We start from the raw sequence: 17080 nt of genomic DNA, 5'->3' as shown, positions 1-17080 counted from the left end.
CTTAAAAAATCAAACAATGTGATTTTCAGTTTTTTTTTTTCCACATTCTGTCTCTCATTGTTGAGGTTTACCCATGTTGACAATTACAGGCCTCTCTAATATTTTCAAGTGGGAAAACTAGCACAATTAGTGGTTGACTAAATACTTATTTGCCCCACTGTATTCTTGAATTAAGAACATTTCTGAAAAACATGCATTTTTTTAAAAGATTAAATATCCTAATTTAATGCTTAAAATAAGTCTGATAAGCTTATTTTAAGCTAGCTATTTTTCTTATTTCAAGAAATCGGAGTAAAATTGACTGAAAGCACTATTTTTAGTTGATTTACACACACACACAAAAAGGAATTTAACTAGTTTTAAGAGGTGTGTAGGTACAGTTGCCCATTCATTACACTTGCAGTAATGCAAGATAATAACATGAAATGAAGAGTACAATGTGTTTCTTTTCAAGGCTTTGAATTGGATCATAGCACATCCTTTCATTATTTCTGCAGAAAAGTAGGTGTGGATTTTATTGTTATAGCAGTAAATACTAGGACATGGTTTCAAGTTGCCTAATAAGAAAGACTCTTATTGTTTTATACCATCAGGGAATTATCGTCAGGGGTGAAAGTGGGTAGAATTTCTTGCACAGATTTTTTTTTTTTTTTTTGGGTTAACTACTGAAATGCAAAGACAACTGTTTTAGCACAGTTATTTCTATAACATACAAAAACTGATTTTCATTCAAAATTGCATTTTTTAAATGATTTGCAAAATAAAAGTTAACAAAAACAGCTACAACCCCAACCTCCAGCTCCTAATTTTTATTTGCCCTCATTTCCTCACATACTAAATCTCAATTTTAATTACTTAAGAACATAGGAGGTATATTAAAATTGAAGTTAATGTAAACATTATTTTATTTATTTTTTAATAACAAAGATAAGTAACATACATTTAGAAAAATGAGCACAAATACAGAGTGAAATGGAAAATATTTTGAAGATTGCGCAAACATAGACTTTTTTAAATCGTAAGGAAATTAATAAGTAGCCTAACATTAATGAATAAATTTAAGTCCAAAGTGCACATTGACAGCTAAGATGTTCTGAACCTCCCCATCAGAGCAAATGAAACTAAATATGATAAATAGGCCTCTTCAAGTCTTTAATTGCTCTTAAAGATTTGATCCATTTAATGTTGCGTTGCCCTTTTTTTGTCTCATCAATTCAACAACCTTTTTTTTTTTTTTTTTTGCTGTTCCAGAAAACTTGCACATTTGAACCAATCAGCGCTAACTATATTTGCTGATCACATGTCAGTATGACAGCCAATTGAACGGATAAATGAGTCCAGGCGTTTTGCTTTGCTGCGTGTATTCGCACATTGACGTGACTCATCATCGTCGGACTCTGATAACTGCAGCAGCTGGGGAAACCTCCATGCCGTCCGTGGAATAAAATCAATAATAAATATTGTTGGAAACGGAAGATACTACACAAGCACTTTATCATGCTTGTTGTTAACACTTGTGTATGTAAATCTGATGTTGGTAGATTGTTTTTTTTTCTTGGAGATGAAATGCATGTGTGGCATCTTAGCATTTTTATTTTTTTTTACATAGCGTTTTGACAGTTGCCGTCATATTTTCTGAATCAAAATACCGTGTACCGGAACAGCATTCTGGCCCTTAATCTTATACCGGAACTGCGTTCCTGACCGTTCTGGCCCACTTTTACCCCTCCTTATCGTCCTTATATTACAAGTAGGGCTGTCAAAATTATCGTGTTACCGGGCGTTAATTTTTTAAATTAATCACATTAAAATATTTGACGCAATTAACGCAGATGCCCCGCTCCGACAGATTTAAATGACAATACAGTGAAACGCTCACAGTTTTGCCGCCCTCTGCTGGCGCTTGGGTGCGACTGATTTTATAGGCTTCAGCACCCATGAGCATTGAGTAAGTAATTATTGACATCAACAATGGGGGGCTACTAGTTTATTTTTTTGATTGAAAATTTTACAAATGTTATTAAAACGAAAACATTAAGAGGGGTTTTAATATAACATTTCTATAACTTGTACTAACATTTTTCTTTTAAGAACTACAAGTCTTTCTCTCCATGGATCGCTTTAACAGAATGTTAATAACGTTATTGCCATCTTGTTGATTTATTGTTATAATATACAAATACAGTCCTTATGTAGCGTATGTTGAATGTTTGTATCCATCTTGTGTCTTATCTTTCCATTCCAACAATAATTTACAGAAAAATATGGCATATTTTAGAGATGGTTTGAATTGCGATTAATTAATTTTTAAGCTGTAATTAACTCGATTAAAAATTTTAATCGTTTGACAGCCCTAATTTTAAGTTGTTCCGTCACAATAACATGCAATGAAAAGTGCTCAAGTTATAGTTTTATAAGGGTCAACTCTCCACCTCATAGCCATAAAATAATTTGGCTTGAGACAAAGGGAATGGCTCAGGGCATAATGAAGCATACTGTGTGCGTCTGTAACATTTACGTTAAGTGGCGTCTGATTTTAATAATAGCCGTGTGCTTTATTTATAGCGCGGCTGGCGCTGATAAGTTGTGTTCACTGCTCTCATGCCCGCTCGGTGGTATTCAAAGTGCAACAGAGCGCAGCGAGCGGGTCCGCTCGGTTTCAGTTTGCAGGTCACCTCGATCGGGTTGAAGCCGGAACAGCCAGAAAGTGTTTACAGCTGTCCGCAAAAGTGAAGAGGTTCAAGTTAGATAACTTAACTGGGGCAAAAGTGCCGAGCTAGCCAGCTTTTTCATTGCACTTTACAAGACATCAACAATCATAACGGGTCATTCACCTTTGACTCCAAGACGACATCGATCATCTTGTGGTCGTTTTTCTTGATAACAGAAGGGATAATGTTGAATATGTAGTGGCAAAGTTTTGCATGAGCCTTCCTCATGAGTGGTGATGTAAGTGTGTTGAGCCTTTGGTCTAAAGAAGGCATGGAAAGTCACATGTATACAGGCATGCACCCTGCAATAAAGTGTCTCCCCTCGCAAATACATTCCTTGTTTTGAGGCGTTTCCAGCCTGCGTCGATGCATTGGCTATAGGCTTGAATGATTGCATGCAGATGTCAGACATCTGGCCAGCCTCGTGCCCAGTACAGATTGGCTAAAAAAGTGCAACAGGAAGTTTTATACGGGAATATTTTGTAACTGCCAAGTGCTAACCTTGTCAAATTGAAGAAGAAAAAAAAAGCTCATCAATTAATCGACACTATTTCAAAGAGTCGATTTATCGTTTAGGAACATTGACTTAAAAATTGTCCAAATCCTGTCATAAGCAGAGGTGGGTAGTAACACATTCGATGTACTCCGTTACATTTACTTGAGTAACGTTTTCAGAAAAATGTACCGTATTGGCCCGAATATAAGACTGTTTTTTTCCCCATTGAAATAAGACTGAAAAAGTGGGCGTCGTCTTATATTCGCGGTCTAGACATTATACCCATTCACGACGCTAGATGACGCCAGATATCATTGAAGCGATGTTCTGTCATGACAGAGCTCAGCTACTCTCAAGTTTAAACAGGGGTGAAAGTGGGCCAGAATGGTCAGGAACGCAGTTCCGTCATAAGATTCAGGGCCAGAACGCAGTTCCGGTACGCGGTGCTTTGATTCCGAAAATATGACGGCAACTGCTAAAACGCAATGTGAAAAAAAATAAATAAATGCTAAGCTGCCACACATGTATTTGATCTCCAAGAAGAAAACAATCTACCAGATTTACATACACAAGTGTTAACAACAAGCATAATAAAGTGCCTGTGTAGTGTAATCCGTTTCCACCAATACTTATTATTTTATTCCACGGACGGCATGGAGGTTTCCCCAGCTGCTGCAGTTATCAGAGTCTGATGATGATGAGTCACGTCAATGTGCGAATGCACGCAGCAAAGCAAAACGCCTGGACTCATTTATCCCATTCAATTGGCTGACATACTGACATGTGATCAGCAGAGATAGTTAGCTCTGATTGGGTCAAATGTGCATGTTGTGCATGTTTTCTGGAACAGCTAAAAAAAAAAAAAAAAAAAAAAAAAGGTTGTCGAATTGATGCGACAAAAAAAGGGCAACGCAACATAAACTGTTATTGCAATTTTGTGGTTTACGGTACTTACATTTCAAAAACCAGAAGCCATTCATTTACGAATGTGATTGCAGTTTAGTTTACATATTTAAATGTTCAGATATTAAGATCTGAATGAGGCAAAATGACATGCTTTTTCTCTCAAATATATTGTTATAATCATTTGTTTCAGATGTACTGTAATTATTTTCTGTATAAAAATTAATTTGGTGTGCAAAAAGTCTTTTTTCAAACTTCAGTCTTGAAAAAGAGGGGGTCATCTTATAATCAGGGCCGTCTTATATTCGGGCCAATACAGTATATTACACTTTTGCATCGGGAGAAAATACTTGCAAAGTACATTTTAAAGCAAGTACTTTTGTATTTTTACTTGAGTAAATTTTTTCTTAGATACTTGTACTTAAGTAATTTTTTGCACCTGTGGTGATGCACTTTTTGCACTCTTGGTGATGATCTGGCTGAGGGGGTTTAGGCCTATGCAGAACAGCAGGGGTGACAGAGCATCTCCTTGGTAGATACCGCATTTGATGCTCACATGTGCAACTGGCTTCGAGTTGGCTTCAAGAGTTGTCTTCCACAGCCCCATCGAGTTCTGGAGGAAGGTCCTTAGTGTCCTGTTGATGTTATACAGCTTCAAGCATCCCAGTATCCATGTGTGACATTGAGTCATAGGCTTTCTTGTAGTCAATCCAGGAAGTGCACAGGTTGGTGCTCCTAGCTTTGCAGTCCCTGGCGACTGCCCTGTCCACCAGTAGTTGGTGCATGTCTCCCCTGGTGTTATTGCCAATCCCTTTCTGTGCCCTGTGCATGTATTGCTCCATGTGCCTGCTCATTTTAGCCACTATGATGCCTGATAGGAGCTTCCATGTGGTGCTGAGGCAGGTGATAGGCCGGTAGTTGGATGGTACTGTCCCCTTCTGGGGGTCCTTCATGATGAGGACTGTCCGACCTTGGGTTAGACACTCTGGGTGGGTCCCCGACCTCAGCAGCTGGTTCATTTGTGCTGCTAGGCGTTCATGGAGTGCAGTTAGATTCTTAAGCCAGTAGGCATGAATCTTGTCGGGCCCTGGAGCTGTCCAGTTCTTCATCTTGGACAGTCTTGTCTGGATGTCTGCTGTTGTGATGAGTACTGGGTCTTGTTCTGGCATGTTGCGATGTTCTGACTAGGGTCTGCCAGCCATTGGGTGTTCTGGGTGTTGTGAGACGCCTCTTTTTCCCCAGATACTCTTCCAGTATTGTTCAGTCTCAGCCCTGGGTGGGTCTGCTGTGGTCTTGGTACCTTGCCACTGAGAGTAGACCTTAGCTGGATTATTGGAGAACATAGTGTTTATTCTCCTGGCCTCTACTTCTCCTGTATATCTCTTTAGGCGGCTAGCTAGGGCTGTGAGCCTTTGCTTAGCAGTCTCCAGTGCCTCAGCTGTGGACAGCTTGCTGTATTTCTTCTATGTATGTATATATACATATATATATATATATATATATATATATATATTAGGGCTGTCAACGGTTAAAAATTTTAATCGCTTTAATTACAGCTTAAAAATTCATTAATCGTAATTAATCGCAATTAATTGCAATTCAAACCATCCTAAAATATGCCATATTTTTGTGTAAGTTATTATTGGAATGGAAAGATAAGACACACGACGGATATATACATACAACATACTGTACATCAGTACTGTATTTGTTTATTGTAACAATAAATCCACGAATGGCATTATTAACATTGTTTCTGTTATAGTGATCCACGGATAGAAAGACTTGTAGTTCTTAAACGATAAATGTTATAGTTACAAGTTATAGTAATTTTATATTAAAACCCCTCTTCATGTTTTCGTTTTAATAAAATTTGTAAAATTTTCAATCAAAAGTAGAGTTAGTATAATAATAAGAAGAATAAAAATAACAATAAAAATAGAGTGAAAAGTTTTACGTGTATTTTGCATAGCTAAATTGATATGGAATGCCAGTTCATTTTGCATTGTTGTTTAACTGTGTGTCAGAATAGGGCCTCATTACTATAGACTGAAGTGCTTTTCTTTTTGAGAACATTTTTTTTTTTTTTTTTTTGAGAGATAGGAATATTATTTTTTTTGTGCTTTCACTAAACAATACTTATGTTTGTTGTGAAGGAGAAGCTTATGCCAATAAACGGCGCGGTCCAAAGAGCGCCTGTGCCCACTCGCCTTTAATGTATAACATATACATAACATATAATGGGTTTTCCCATTGGCAATGTATCAAATACTTGTTCTCCCCACTGTATCTGTACATATCTTACCCAAAATAAAACAAGAGACACATAATTGCCACTAAAAGAAAGAAAACTTACCGAAATATGTGTGGAGCACAAATAGCAATTTGCATTGCATTGTGAATACAGCATAAACGTCTCACAACTACTAATTCTCCCACGTTTAGGAGACATAACATGAGTATGGAACGGCGCTGCCCCCAAGCGGCCGGTGGCATTCTCTTCACTCTTAATGTCCATAAACGGCCTCATTGTAATGTTTGAGGCAATATGCCAGCGGGTCATTCACTGCATACATTAATTGCGTCAAATATTTTAACGTGATTAATAAAAAAAAAAAAAAAGCCCGTTAACGCGATAATTTTGACAGCCCTAATATATATATATATATATATATATATATATATATATATATATATATATATATATATATATATATATATATATATATATATATATAGGACCGTCAATTTCATGCAATGACACTTTTCGGCCACCGGGGGGGCCTGGCCCCCCCTTAAAATCCGCTTATGATAAAACACCGTGTGAAATATGAAATAAACACGCTTTTTGGTGTCATACACACTTTAAGCCATAAAACATGAAAAATGTAATGTGATTTATATTTGGAGCTGATAAGCCAAAATACTTGTCTCAATCTTGTCTCAATGCCATTCAAAGAGTTTTTTTTTTTTTTCACTAAATTCCACAACACAAATTGAAACACCCGTTGACAATGATAGACATCCAATCCATTTGAACTGGAATGGCTGGCAGGAATCATTAGACGAATGGGAGCCACTGAGTAAATGACCCTGCCTGTCACTAGCACGTATATCCAACAAAAACTCTCCAGGAATTTCTATAGGGTATCCACTCTGTTTGGTTATAACTTGACAAAGAACTGCATGTTCCGGAAACCCTCTAAAGTATATACCTTGAGTATCCGAATACATGTCCGGGTTACGTAATAGCTCCAACAACAAGTGTGACAATGAAACATTTGGAAAGTGGCAGCCGGTGACGATCAACAAGAGCTCGGGTGTCTGGTCCCGCCTGTGTCTCGCCTCGCGCCCATGCACTCTGGTAAACATGCAACTCCAATAGCAGGTGGGTACAAGTTGTCACGCAGCCTAGGGGTCATGTGCAAGAAGTGTACATAAAGTCAGCAGCTTGGCGCTGAGACAAATAGTAGAGACCAGAGATGAGGAGAGCGGAGGGATCGGGATTCTTGATTCACTTTGCTGATTCTTGGGAATACAACTAAGGTAATCTATGACATAACAATGCAATTCGTACGGATGAGAAAAATGAATGGTACTTCAAATGGTAAATACTTTGACAAGTTTAAATGCTGCAGAGAAAGGAAATGTCTACAAGAGTTGATTTTATTCGAATGGATTTTAATCATTGTTATATCTCAATCCGCATATTGATAGTAGGGCTGCCATGATGACTCAACAAGTAATCGATGATCAAATTAATCGAAATTTTTCTTAATAGTTGATGAATCCTTTAGAGACATGGTTTAGCTGAAAATCCAAATCCATTTTTTAACCACTTATAGTAAAGGTTTTGATTTATTTTTTCATTGTATTTTTTTGAATTTATTATACATATAAAAATTCCCTTTTTATGTTTTTTTAATATTTGGCATAAAACAAATGAGATATTTATGAATACAGTTATCCCTCATTTTTCGCTGTTAATGGGGACAGCCACCCCGTGAAAATTCATCAAGTACAGGCATGGTTTATAGTTAATTTATTTTTTTATGAGAAAGACTGTGTAAATCATACACATGAGCTTTTTATGAAAAATAATTCAATTATTTTATTTCTGTTGGTAATAATTTTGAGCTGTGGCTGTGGGTTTAGGCTAAAATATGTGAGTGAATAATCTTTTAAAGTCTTTTTTTTTTTTTTTTTTTTAAACAAAATATTAGACATCAATTATGATTGTAAGCTAAAAATGACAGACATTCCGAATAGTAAATATAATTATTTACCTTTAGAGATGTCCTGATCGGGTCCGATCACGTCATTTTCAAAGTATCGGAAACGGCAAAAAAATATCGGCCATGCCTTTTTTTAATATATATATTTTTTAGTTAAATCGTTTTCTAAATGTATTTACCGTTACAGACATAATGCTACACTCAGCCAGAGTCTTTAGTTTAGGCTTAAGGTACCAATAACGGCGGTAATTACTTTTTAAAAAATGTATCACGTTAAATATTTAACGCAATTAATGCATGCGTTGCACGACCCACTCTCGCATTGTCGCGCTCAATCTGTAATGGCACCGTCTTACCTATATAGAGAGATAAAAGGCAGCGTAAAATGAGTAAAGTGAATTTTGGCAGCCTTTGGAGCCTTTTTTTAATTGTCTAAAGCCTTACAATCCCTCTCCCTATGATTAGAAATATCATGGGAAGCAATGTGGGGAAGCAAGATAGCAATTGATCTTTTTGTTAACCCCCTATGTTATGTCCCAACGCAGAGAAGCTATATGAATTGGTAGCACTACGCAGTCATGGGTCCACTTCCCATCATGCATTTGGGTTGAATGGCTGCAGTATCATTTACTGAAAGCTCAACAAATACACTAGATGGCCATATTTAGTCACAATATACAAAGTCACAAGTCTTTCTATCCGTGGATCCCTCTCACAGAAAGAATGTTAATAATGTAAATGCCATCTTGAGGATTTATTGTCATAATAAACAAATACATATATATATTATTGTATATATTCGTCCGAGTTTTATTCATTTTTTTTCTTAATGCATTGCCAAAATGTATATGATCGGGAAAAATTATCGGGAATGATTGGAATTGAATCGGGAGCAAAAAAAAACAAACAATCGGATCGGGAAATATCAGGATCGGCAGATACTCAAACTAAAACGATCGGGATCGGATTGGGAGCAAAAAAACATGATCAGAACAACCCTACTTACCTTCTTTATATGGCTTGGTTGAAATAAAAGCGGTTGCGCGACGTCCGTAAACGGGGGTCTCCAGGGTAAAACGTACATATTAAAAATAGTTCGGAAGCTTAATGTGCCGTGAATCTGCTATGGCAGCATATTGTTCTATCAAACACAATACAGCTTAAAATACAGCAGTTTATTTTAAAGAGGGGTGCAAGAGCAGGAACTGCTTTTTAAGCCTTGCCTGTGTTTTCCGTCATATATAACGGCTTAATGTGGATATGTATTAGGTTATAGTATTCTTCACAGTATGATGATTCAGAACAGTTCACAAGGATAACTGTGCTGAGAAAAATACCATTTAAAAAAACAACAACATTGTCAGCAGTTACTCACAATGTTACTCATTACTTGAGTAATCTTTTCACGAAATACTTTTTTAATAGTACTTGAATACTTTTTTTTTTGGATGACTACTTTTACTTGAGTAATATTATTTTTAGGGCTGTCAAAATTATCGCGTTAACGGGCGTTAATTAATTTTGTAAATTAATCACGTTAAAATATTTGACGCAATTAACGCAGATGTCCCTCTCAGACAGATTTAAATGACAGTACAGTGAAATGCTCACTTGTTGTTATGGAGTTTTGCCGCCCTCTGCTGATGCTTGGGTGCGACTGATTTTATAGGCTTCAGGACCCATGAGCATTGTGTAAGTAATTATTGACATCAACAATGGCGGGCTACTAGTTTATTTTTTTCATTGAAAATTTTACAAATTTTATTAAAACGAAAACATTAAGAGGGGTTTTAATATAAAATTTTTATAACTTGTACTAACATTTATCTTTTAAGAACTACAAGTCTTTCTATCCATGGATCGCTTTAACAGAATGTTAATAATGTTATTGCCATCTTGTTGATTTATTGTTATAATATACAAATACAGTCCTTATGTAGCGTATGTTGAATGTTTGTATCCATCTTGTGTCTTATCTTTCCATTCCAACAATAATTTACAGAAAAATATGGCATATTTTATAGATGGTTTGAATAGCGATTAATTGCGATTAATTAATTTTTAAGCTGTAATTAACTCGATTAAAAATTTTAATCGTTTGACAGCCCTAATTATTTTGAAGTAACGCTACTCTTACTTGAGTACAGTTTTTGGCTACTCTACCCACTACTGTTTGTATATGAACAAACGAGTCGACTCATTACAAAACTAATCAGTGATTAATCGACTATCAGAATATGAAATTGCCATTTTGCTAGAACAAAGATGAAACTGGTGGCCAAATCATGAAAATACAGGACATGATTATCTGTAATTGTCACATGTTGCGTAACTTGATGTCCGCGTTCATTCGAAGGAATGTTCAGGTCACATTAAAGAACATATTTTTCCGTGACACAGGTGGAAAAATGGGTGTCAGAGAGGCGGCCCCCTCGGCAACTGTCAAGTTCTTCGGCGCTGGCGCTGCGGCTTGCGTTGCCGACCTGGTCACCTTCCCGTTGGACACGGCAAAAGTCCGACTACAGGTGGGATGATGTGTGAGAAATGATAAGAACTTGGACTGAGGGACAAACCATATTATTCAAATACGCTAAAATCTATATTTTGGTAATGAGAAGTAAGTCAGTTATTTTGATTGTTGACAAGGGATGTCCCCATCATCAAATGATTTTGAGAATCTGATTCGATACCCTCCAAACAAAAAAAAGTTTTTTTTGTTGCTATTTTTTGGGTGTGTTAATTAAGGGATTTTTTTTTTCAGCAAAAGTTCCAAACATGTTAGTATCCCACCGTGCCGCCTTGATAATTATTTTGAAAAAAAAATAAAATAAAGGAGGCACATTGTACATACTGTACTACTCGTGTCAGATTTTTTTCAAATATAAGGTACTTCAGTTGTCATATTTATGAAACAAGAACAAACAAAAAATACATTTACACAACACTAAGAGTCAATCAAAGACAAATCCCTAAGATATTGTGTTGTACAGATACTTTTCTTGTTCTTCGTATGCCTAAGTGTATCTATATACGAATTTTTGTGTGGACTTTGAAACTCTCTCCTTGTGCAAGTAAAATTTACCATGCAGTAACATCAGATTAACTAGAAAGGATGATATTTTAACATCAGAACTAAATCAGAAAAACACAAGGTTGTCCTAACAACTGAGAGACAGCAAGAACCAAAAGTGGTATTTGCCATGTGGCAAAATGGAGTTTGCCATGTGTTATTTATTTATTTTGCCATGTGGCAAAATGGATTTTGCCATTTGGCTTTTTTTTTTTTTGACATGTCGCAAAATTAATTTTGCCATGTGGCATTTTTTTGCCATGTGGAAAAATGGATTTTGGTTTGTGGCATTTTTGGGGGTATATGGCAGTTTTGCAGGCCATGCATGTCCAAATTTTCCATTGATTTTAAATGGCAGAAAAACATGTGTGGCTGTGATTTTGGACCATGAATGGATCATTTTGACATGCATGGCCTGCAAAACTGCCATATACCCCTCAAAATGCCATTTACCCGCCCATAAAATGCCAGATGGCAAAATCTGTTTTGCCACATACCAAAAAAAAAAAAAAAAAAGCCAGATGTCAAAATCCATTTTACGACATGGCAAAAAAAAAAAAAAGCCACATGGGAAAATCAATTATGCCACATGGCAAAAAAAAAAAAAAGCCTCATGGCAAAATCCATTTTGCCACGTAGCAAAAAATAAATGCCTCATGGCAAAATCCATTTTGCCACATGGTAAAAAATGCCACATGTCAAAATCCATTTTGCGACATGTCAAAAAAAAATTCCAAATGGCAAAAAATGCCACATGGCAAAATCCATTTTGCCAAAAGGCAAAAAAAAAAAATCCTATGGGACAATCCATTTCCAGTTAGGATTTATTTTGCGAAAATATTGTGAATTATGACGCCAATGCTGTAGCGGTTAATTTCTCCCATTGATTTTTTTTCCCACAACATTTCAAAATGCATGCATGGTACCAAAAATACCTTGTTTATTATAAATTACCCTGAATCCTCGAACAAATCACTCCTGAGACAATTCTTCCCGTTTGTATGCGGTACAGCTATTGTACTTTTTCAACCTAAATCCGGCGTTGGATCGCTGCATGTGTTTGAGAATAACTGCGATCGACTTGGACCGACTGAAGCGTAGTGTGGGACGGCCCCCTACTTGAAGGCGTGGCGCAGTTTCTGGGGAATGTGTCCCATCAATATCATTATCAAGTCTATGAGCCAAGATAAGAAAACAAAACTTACCAAGCAGCACCTGACATGTGTTTAAAAAATGGCAAGTCTGGAGCTAGCACACTGGTGACTAAGCTTGTGTGTTTTGGGGGTGTCAGCACAGGACCTCACATGAGTGACACAAACAAACACTGCTATGATTCATGCTAACTACATTTTGAATCAAAATGAGGGGCTGTTTGACCTCAGATTGACCGATGAAAAAATTGTTAATATCTCAAAAACGATAGCCGCACAAACGAATGACAATTTTTCTATAAATTTGCATCTGATGGGTGGTCAACTTCACGGATGTCAAGTAAAGGGTTGCCGAAAAATTTTAATTAGGACTGCAAACTTAATTTTTTTTAAGTTAAAAAAATCATGATCATTCTGGCATCTTTAATGTGAAATTGCGCAAGCCTGTCGAGACCATCCAAACTTCACACTGACGAAATTTGAAACCCAATCCACAGAACTGTGAGACAGATGTGCGAGATGGAGAGACAAGCTCACGTGCTGCCCCGCTAAAAATGTTCCGTGTGCAATATGTCTGTCTCGCTGTCATCTTCAGGTTCAAGGCGAAATTCAGAAGGTCGAGGGTACCAACTCGAGACGATACCGAGGGGTGTTTGGCACCATCAGCACTATGGTGCGCACGGAGGGCCCTATGAGTCTTTACAATGGACTGGTCGCAGGACTGCAGAGGCAGATGAGCTTTGCCTCCGTACGAATCGGTCTTTACGACTCTATGAAGCAATTCTACACTAGAGGCACTGAAAGTGAGTTCCCCCGTTTTTGACATTTGATAAAAGCGCCCTGATGTGACCCCCGTACGTATTGGAAAGGTTCAGGAATTGTCACAAGACTCATGGCAGGATGCACCACCGGTGCCATGGCTGTGACCTTCGCCCAACCGACCGACGTGGTGAAGGTGCGCTTTCAAGCCCAGGCACGTCTGCCCGATGGTGGGAGGAGATACAACGGGACTCTAGATGCTTATAAGACAATCGCGAGGGACGAGGGCGTACGAGGGCTTTGGAAAGGTATTTAAATGGACTGTTGAAACTATCAACACAGCTTTTATGTAACTACACTTTGCACTTTATACAGGGTGCATGCCCAACATTACCCGGAACGCCATTGTCAACTGTGCAGAGTTGGTGACCTATGACATCATTAAGGAGGTCATCTTGAAATATAACTTAATGACAGGTGAGTTGACAGCGGTAGACGTCTGATCCATTTGAACTGGAAGGGCAGCCAGTGATCATTAGATTAAATTTGGCACTCAAATCTGGCAGTTTTATTTATTTATTTATTTTTAACCATTTTATAGTTATTCCATCTATAACGATGTATCAGGGAACACCCACTATTGTCAGCAATTCTGGTTATGACATCACAAGCAGAACTGATGATCATGCCTAGCCTTCCAGTACTGCGCTAGCTAGTAAATATTGACAGAATGACATAACGCTCACAGAGAATAGCGCGCCTATGGATAGCATGCTAGCAGACGGCAAAAATCTGGAGATTTTCTAGTGGGCGGGGCCAAGGCAGCCAAGAAACGGAGTAATTAGGATCAAATTTCATTACTAAGCCTTTTCTGTCGCGTTTTTAAATGGATTTGAGTACAAAACAGGGTCTGTAAGCATTTTAAAGTGACTTACTTTAGTATTTTATAGCATGCTAGGAGACTGCAAAAATCTGCAGCTCATTGTGGGTGTGGTATCACCATTGGTTTGCAGATTTTTTTAGTGGGCGGCTGAGAAACGAAGACTAATTAGGATCAAATTTCATTATTAAGCCTTTTCTGTAACATTTTTCAATGGATTTGAGTGCAAAATAGGCTCCGCTAGCATTTCAAAGTCACTTACTAAAGTATTTTATAGCATGCTAGCAGATTGCTTGTGGGTGTGGCATCACCTTCGGTTTACAGATTTTTTTAGTGGGCGGGGCCAAGGCAGCCAAGAAACAAAGAGTAATTAGGATCAAATTTCATTACTAAGCCTTTTCTGTCGCTTTTTTGGATGGATTTGAGTACAAAACAGGGTCTGCAAGCATTTTAAAGTCACTTACTTTAGTATTTTATAGCATGCTAGCAGACTGCAAAAATCTGCAGCTCATTGTGGGTGTGGTATCACCATTTGTTTGCAGATTTATTTAGTGGGCGGCTGAGAAACGAAGACTAATTAGGATCAAATTTCATTATTAAGCCTTTTCTGTAACATTTTCCAATGGATTTGAGTGCAAAATAGGTTCCGCTAGCATTTCAAAGTCACTTACTAGTATTTTATAGCATGCTAGCAGATTGCTTGTGGGTGTGGCATCACCTTCTGTTTGCAGATTTTTTTTTGTGGGCGGGGCCATAGCAGTTGAGAAACAGACTAATTAGGATCAAATTTCATTATTAAGCCTTTTTTGGATGGATGAGTACAAAATAGGGTCTGCTAGCATTGAAAGCCACTCACTATAGCATTTTATAGCATGCTAGCACACAGCCAAAATCTGGAGCTCATTCTGGGTGTGGCATCACCTTCTGTTTGCAGATTTTTTTAGTGGGCTGGGCCATAGCAGCTGAGCAACGAATACTAATTGAGATCAAATTTTATTATTAAGCCTTTTTTGGATGGATGAGTACAAAATAGGGTCTGCTAGCATTTTAAACTCACTTACTGTAGTATTTTATAGCATGCTACCAGACTGCAAAAATTTGCAGCTTTTCCTGGGTGTGGCATCGCTGTTTGCAGATTTTATTTTGTGGGTGGGGACAAAGCAGCTGAGAAAGGAAGACTTATTTGGGTCAAATTTCATTATTAAGCCTTTTAAGTCACATTTTTTGGATGGAGTACAAAATAGGGTTTGCCAGCATTTTAAAGTCACTTACCTTAGCATGTATTTTATAGCATGCTAGCAGACTGCTCATTGGGTTGTGGCATCACCTTCTGTTTGCAGATTTTTTTTGTGGGTGGGGGCAAGGCATCTGAAAAACAATGACTAAATAGGCCTTAAATTCCATTAAGCTTTTTCTGTAAAAATTTGGAATGGATTTGAGTCCAAAGTAGGGTCTGCTATCAAATTAAAGTCAGTATTTCATAGCACCTTTAATTTTGAATAAAGTGCTTTTGGTCTTATTTTTAACAGATAACCTGCCATGTCACTTCACCGCCGCTTTCGGCGCAGGCTTCTGCACCACCGTGGTGGCGTCTCCTGTGGACGTGGTCAAAACCCGCTTCATGAATTCAGGCGCCAACCATTACAGTAGCGCCATCAACTGTGCCCTCACCATGTTGAAGAATGAAGGTCCCACAGCCTTCTATAAAGGGTAAACACATACTTGTACCGTGTTCTTCTCGTCACGTGGCAATCGGCAACCAAGTGATATCGTTCTTCTGTCAGGTTTATGCCGTCTTTCCTGCGACTGGGTTCCTGGAACATCGTCATGTTCGTCACATATGAACAAATCAAACGAGGCGTGACACAATACTGGGAGTCGCCCTTTTGAAGCCGGCAGGAACCTACATTGACTGACGTTTTAACACAGTGCTCAGTGTTGACTGGTTGTTTGTTGACACAAGAGGCTCCAAAGAGCACTTTAAATTTGGGGGCCAAGCTCAGGTAGATTAGAGTTAGACTTGCCACAATAGGAAGTCCAACTTCTTTCTCTAATTCCTGCCACGGGAATGGTTGCAACACGCCTTCCGGAATTCCATGAGGCCATCGCACATTTGGGTATGAAAGATGCGGACCGAAATTGGGTGCAGGATGTTGATGTTTACAATAAGGAACTGTGGTGTTGCTTTTCATGTTATACTGTATCATTATGCAGACCATATACAAAAAGGAGACTGAGCCATATGACCAAAAATAAATAAATTGATGAGTTTACAGTCATGCGGTCTGGACTTATTATGGGAAGTTGACTTAAAACAATGATTTGCTGCAGTTCGATAAATTTTAAGTGTGGTCTAAAAGAGTAACACGATACAAATAAAGTGACATTTTTGAAAATGTCTGTTGTTGATGTGATGTTTGATTTGACTTAGAATCAACACATCCACACTATAAGGCAGATACAGTGGTATGAAAAAGTACCTGAACCTTTTGGAATTTCTCACATTTCTGCATAAAACCCCCATCAAATATGATCTGATCTTTGTCAAAATCACACAGATGAAAATACAGCGTCTGCTTTAACTAAAACCACCCAAACATTTATAGATTTTCATATTTTACTAAGGATAGCATGCACACAATGACAGAAGAGGGCAAAATAAGTAAGTGAGCCCTCTGCCTAAGGAGACTTAAAGAGCAATTGAAACCAATTTTTACCAAAAATTTTAAGTCAGGTGTGTTCCCAATCACTGATGAGTGGTTTAAAGCTGCCCTGCCCACTATAAAACACACACCTGGTAAGCAATGTCTTGATGAATAGAATTGTCTGATGTGCATCATGGCTCGGACAAAAGAGCTGTCTGAAGACCTGCGAG

At 37.8% G+C, this 17080-nt stretch overlaps 1 protein-coding gene across 2 annotated transcripts; it reads left to right on the top strand.

The window, feature by feature from the left end:
* Positions 1-7511: 7511 nt before the first annotated feature.
* LOC130906096 (dicarboxylate carrier SLC25A8-like) lies at positions 7512-16609 on the top strand. 2 transcript variants are annotated; one of them, XM_057820030.1, is made up of 7 exons: positions 7512-7656; positions 10746-10870; positions 13162-13369; positions 13442-13633; positions 13701-13802; positions 15735-15915; positions 15990-16609. In XM_057820030.1, exons 2-7 carry the CDS (start codon positions 10754-10756, stop codon positions 16093-16095), a joined length of 906 nt encoding a protein of 301 aa, XP_057676013.1. In that variant the 5' UTR covers positions 7512-7656; positions 10746-10753; the 3' UTR covers positions 16096-16609. The 2 variants fall into 2 exon arrangements, with proteins under 2 accessions (XP_057676013.1, XP_057676012.1); XM_057820029.1 differs by having other exon boundaries at positions 13436-13633; positions 15990-16608.
* The last annotated feature ends 471 nt before the right edge of the window (positions 16610-17080 follow it).

The sequence above is a fragment of the Corythoichthys intestinalis genome, chromosome 18, assembly GCF_030265065.1.
Source record: "Corythoichthys intestinalis isolate RoL2023-P3 chromosome 18, ASM3026506v1, whole genome shotgun sequence".
NCBI classification, from domain to species: Eukaryota; Metazoa; Chordata; class Actinopteri; order Syngnathiformes; family Syngnathidae; genus Corythoichthys; species Corythoichthys intestinalis.
The sequence above is the reverse complement of the archived record's forward strand: the minus strand, read 5'-3'. Positions and strand labels throughout refer to the sequence as shown.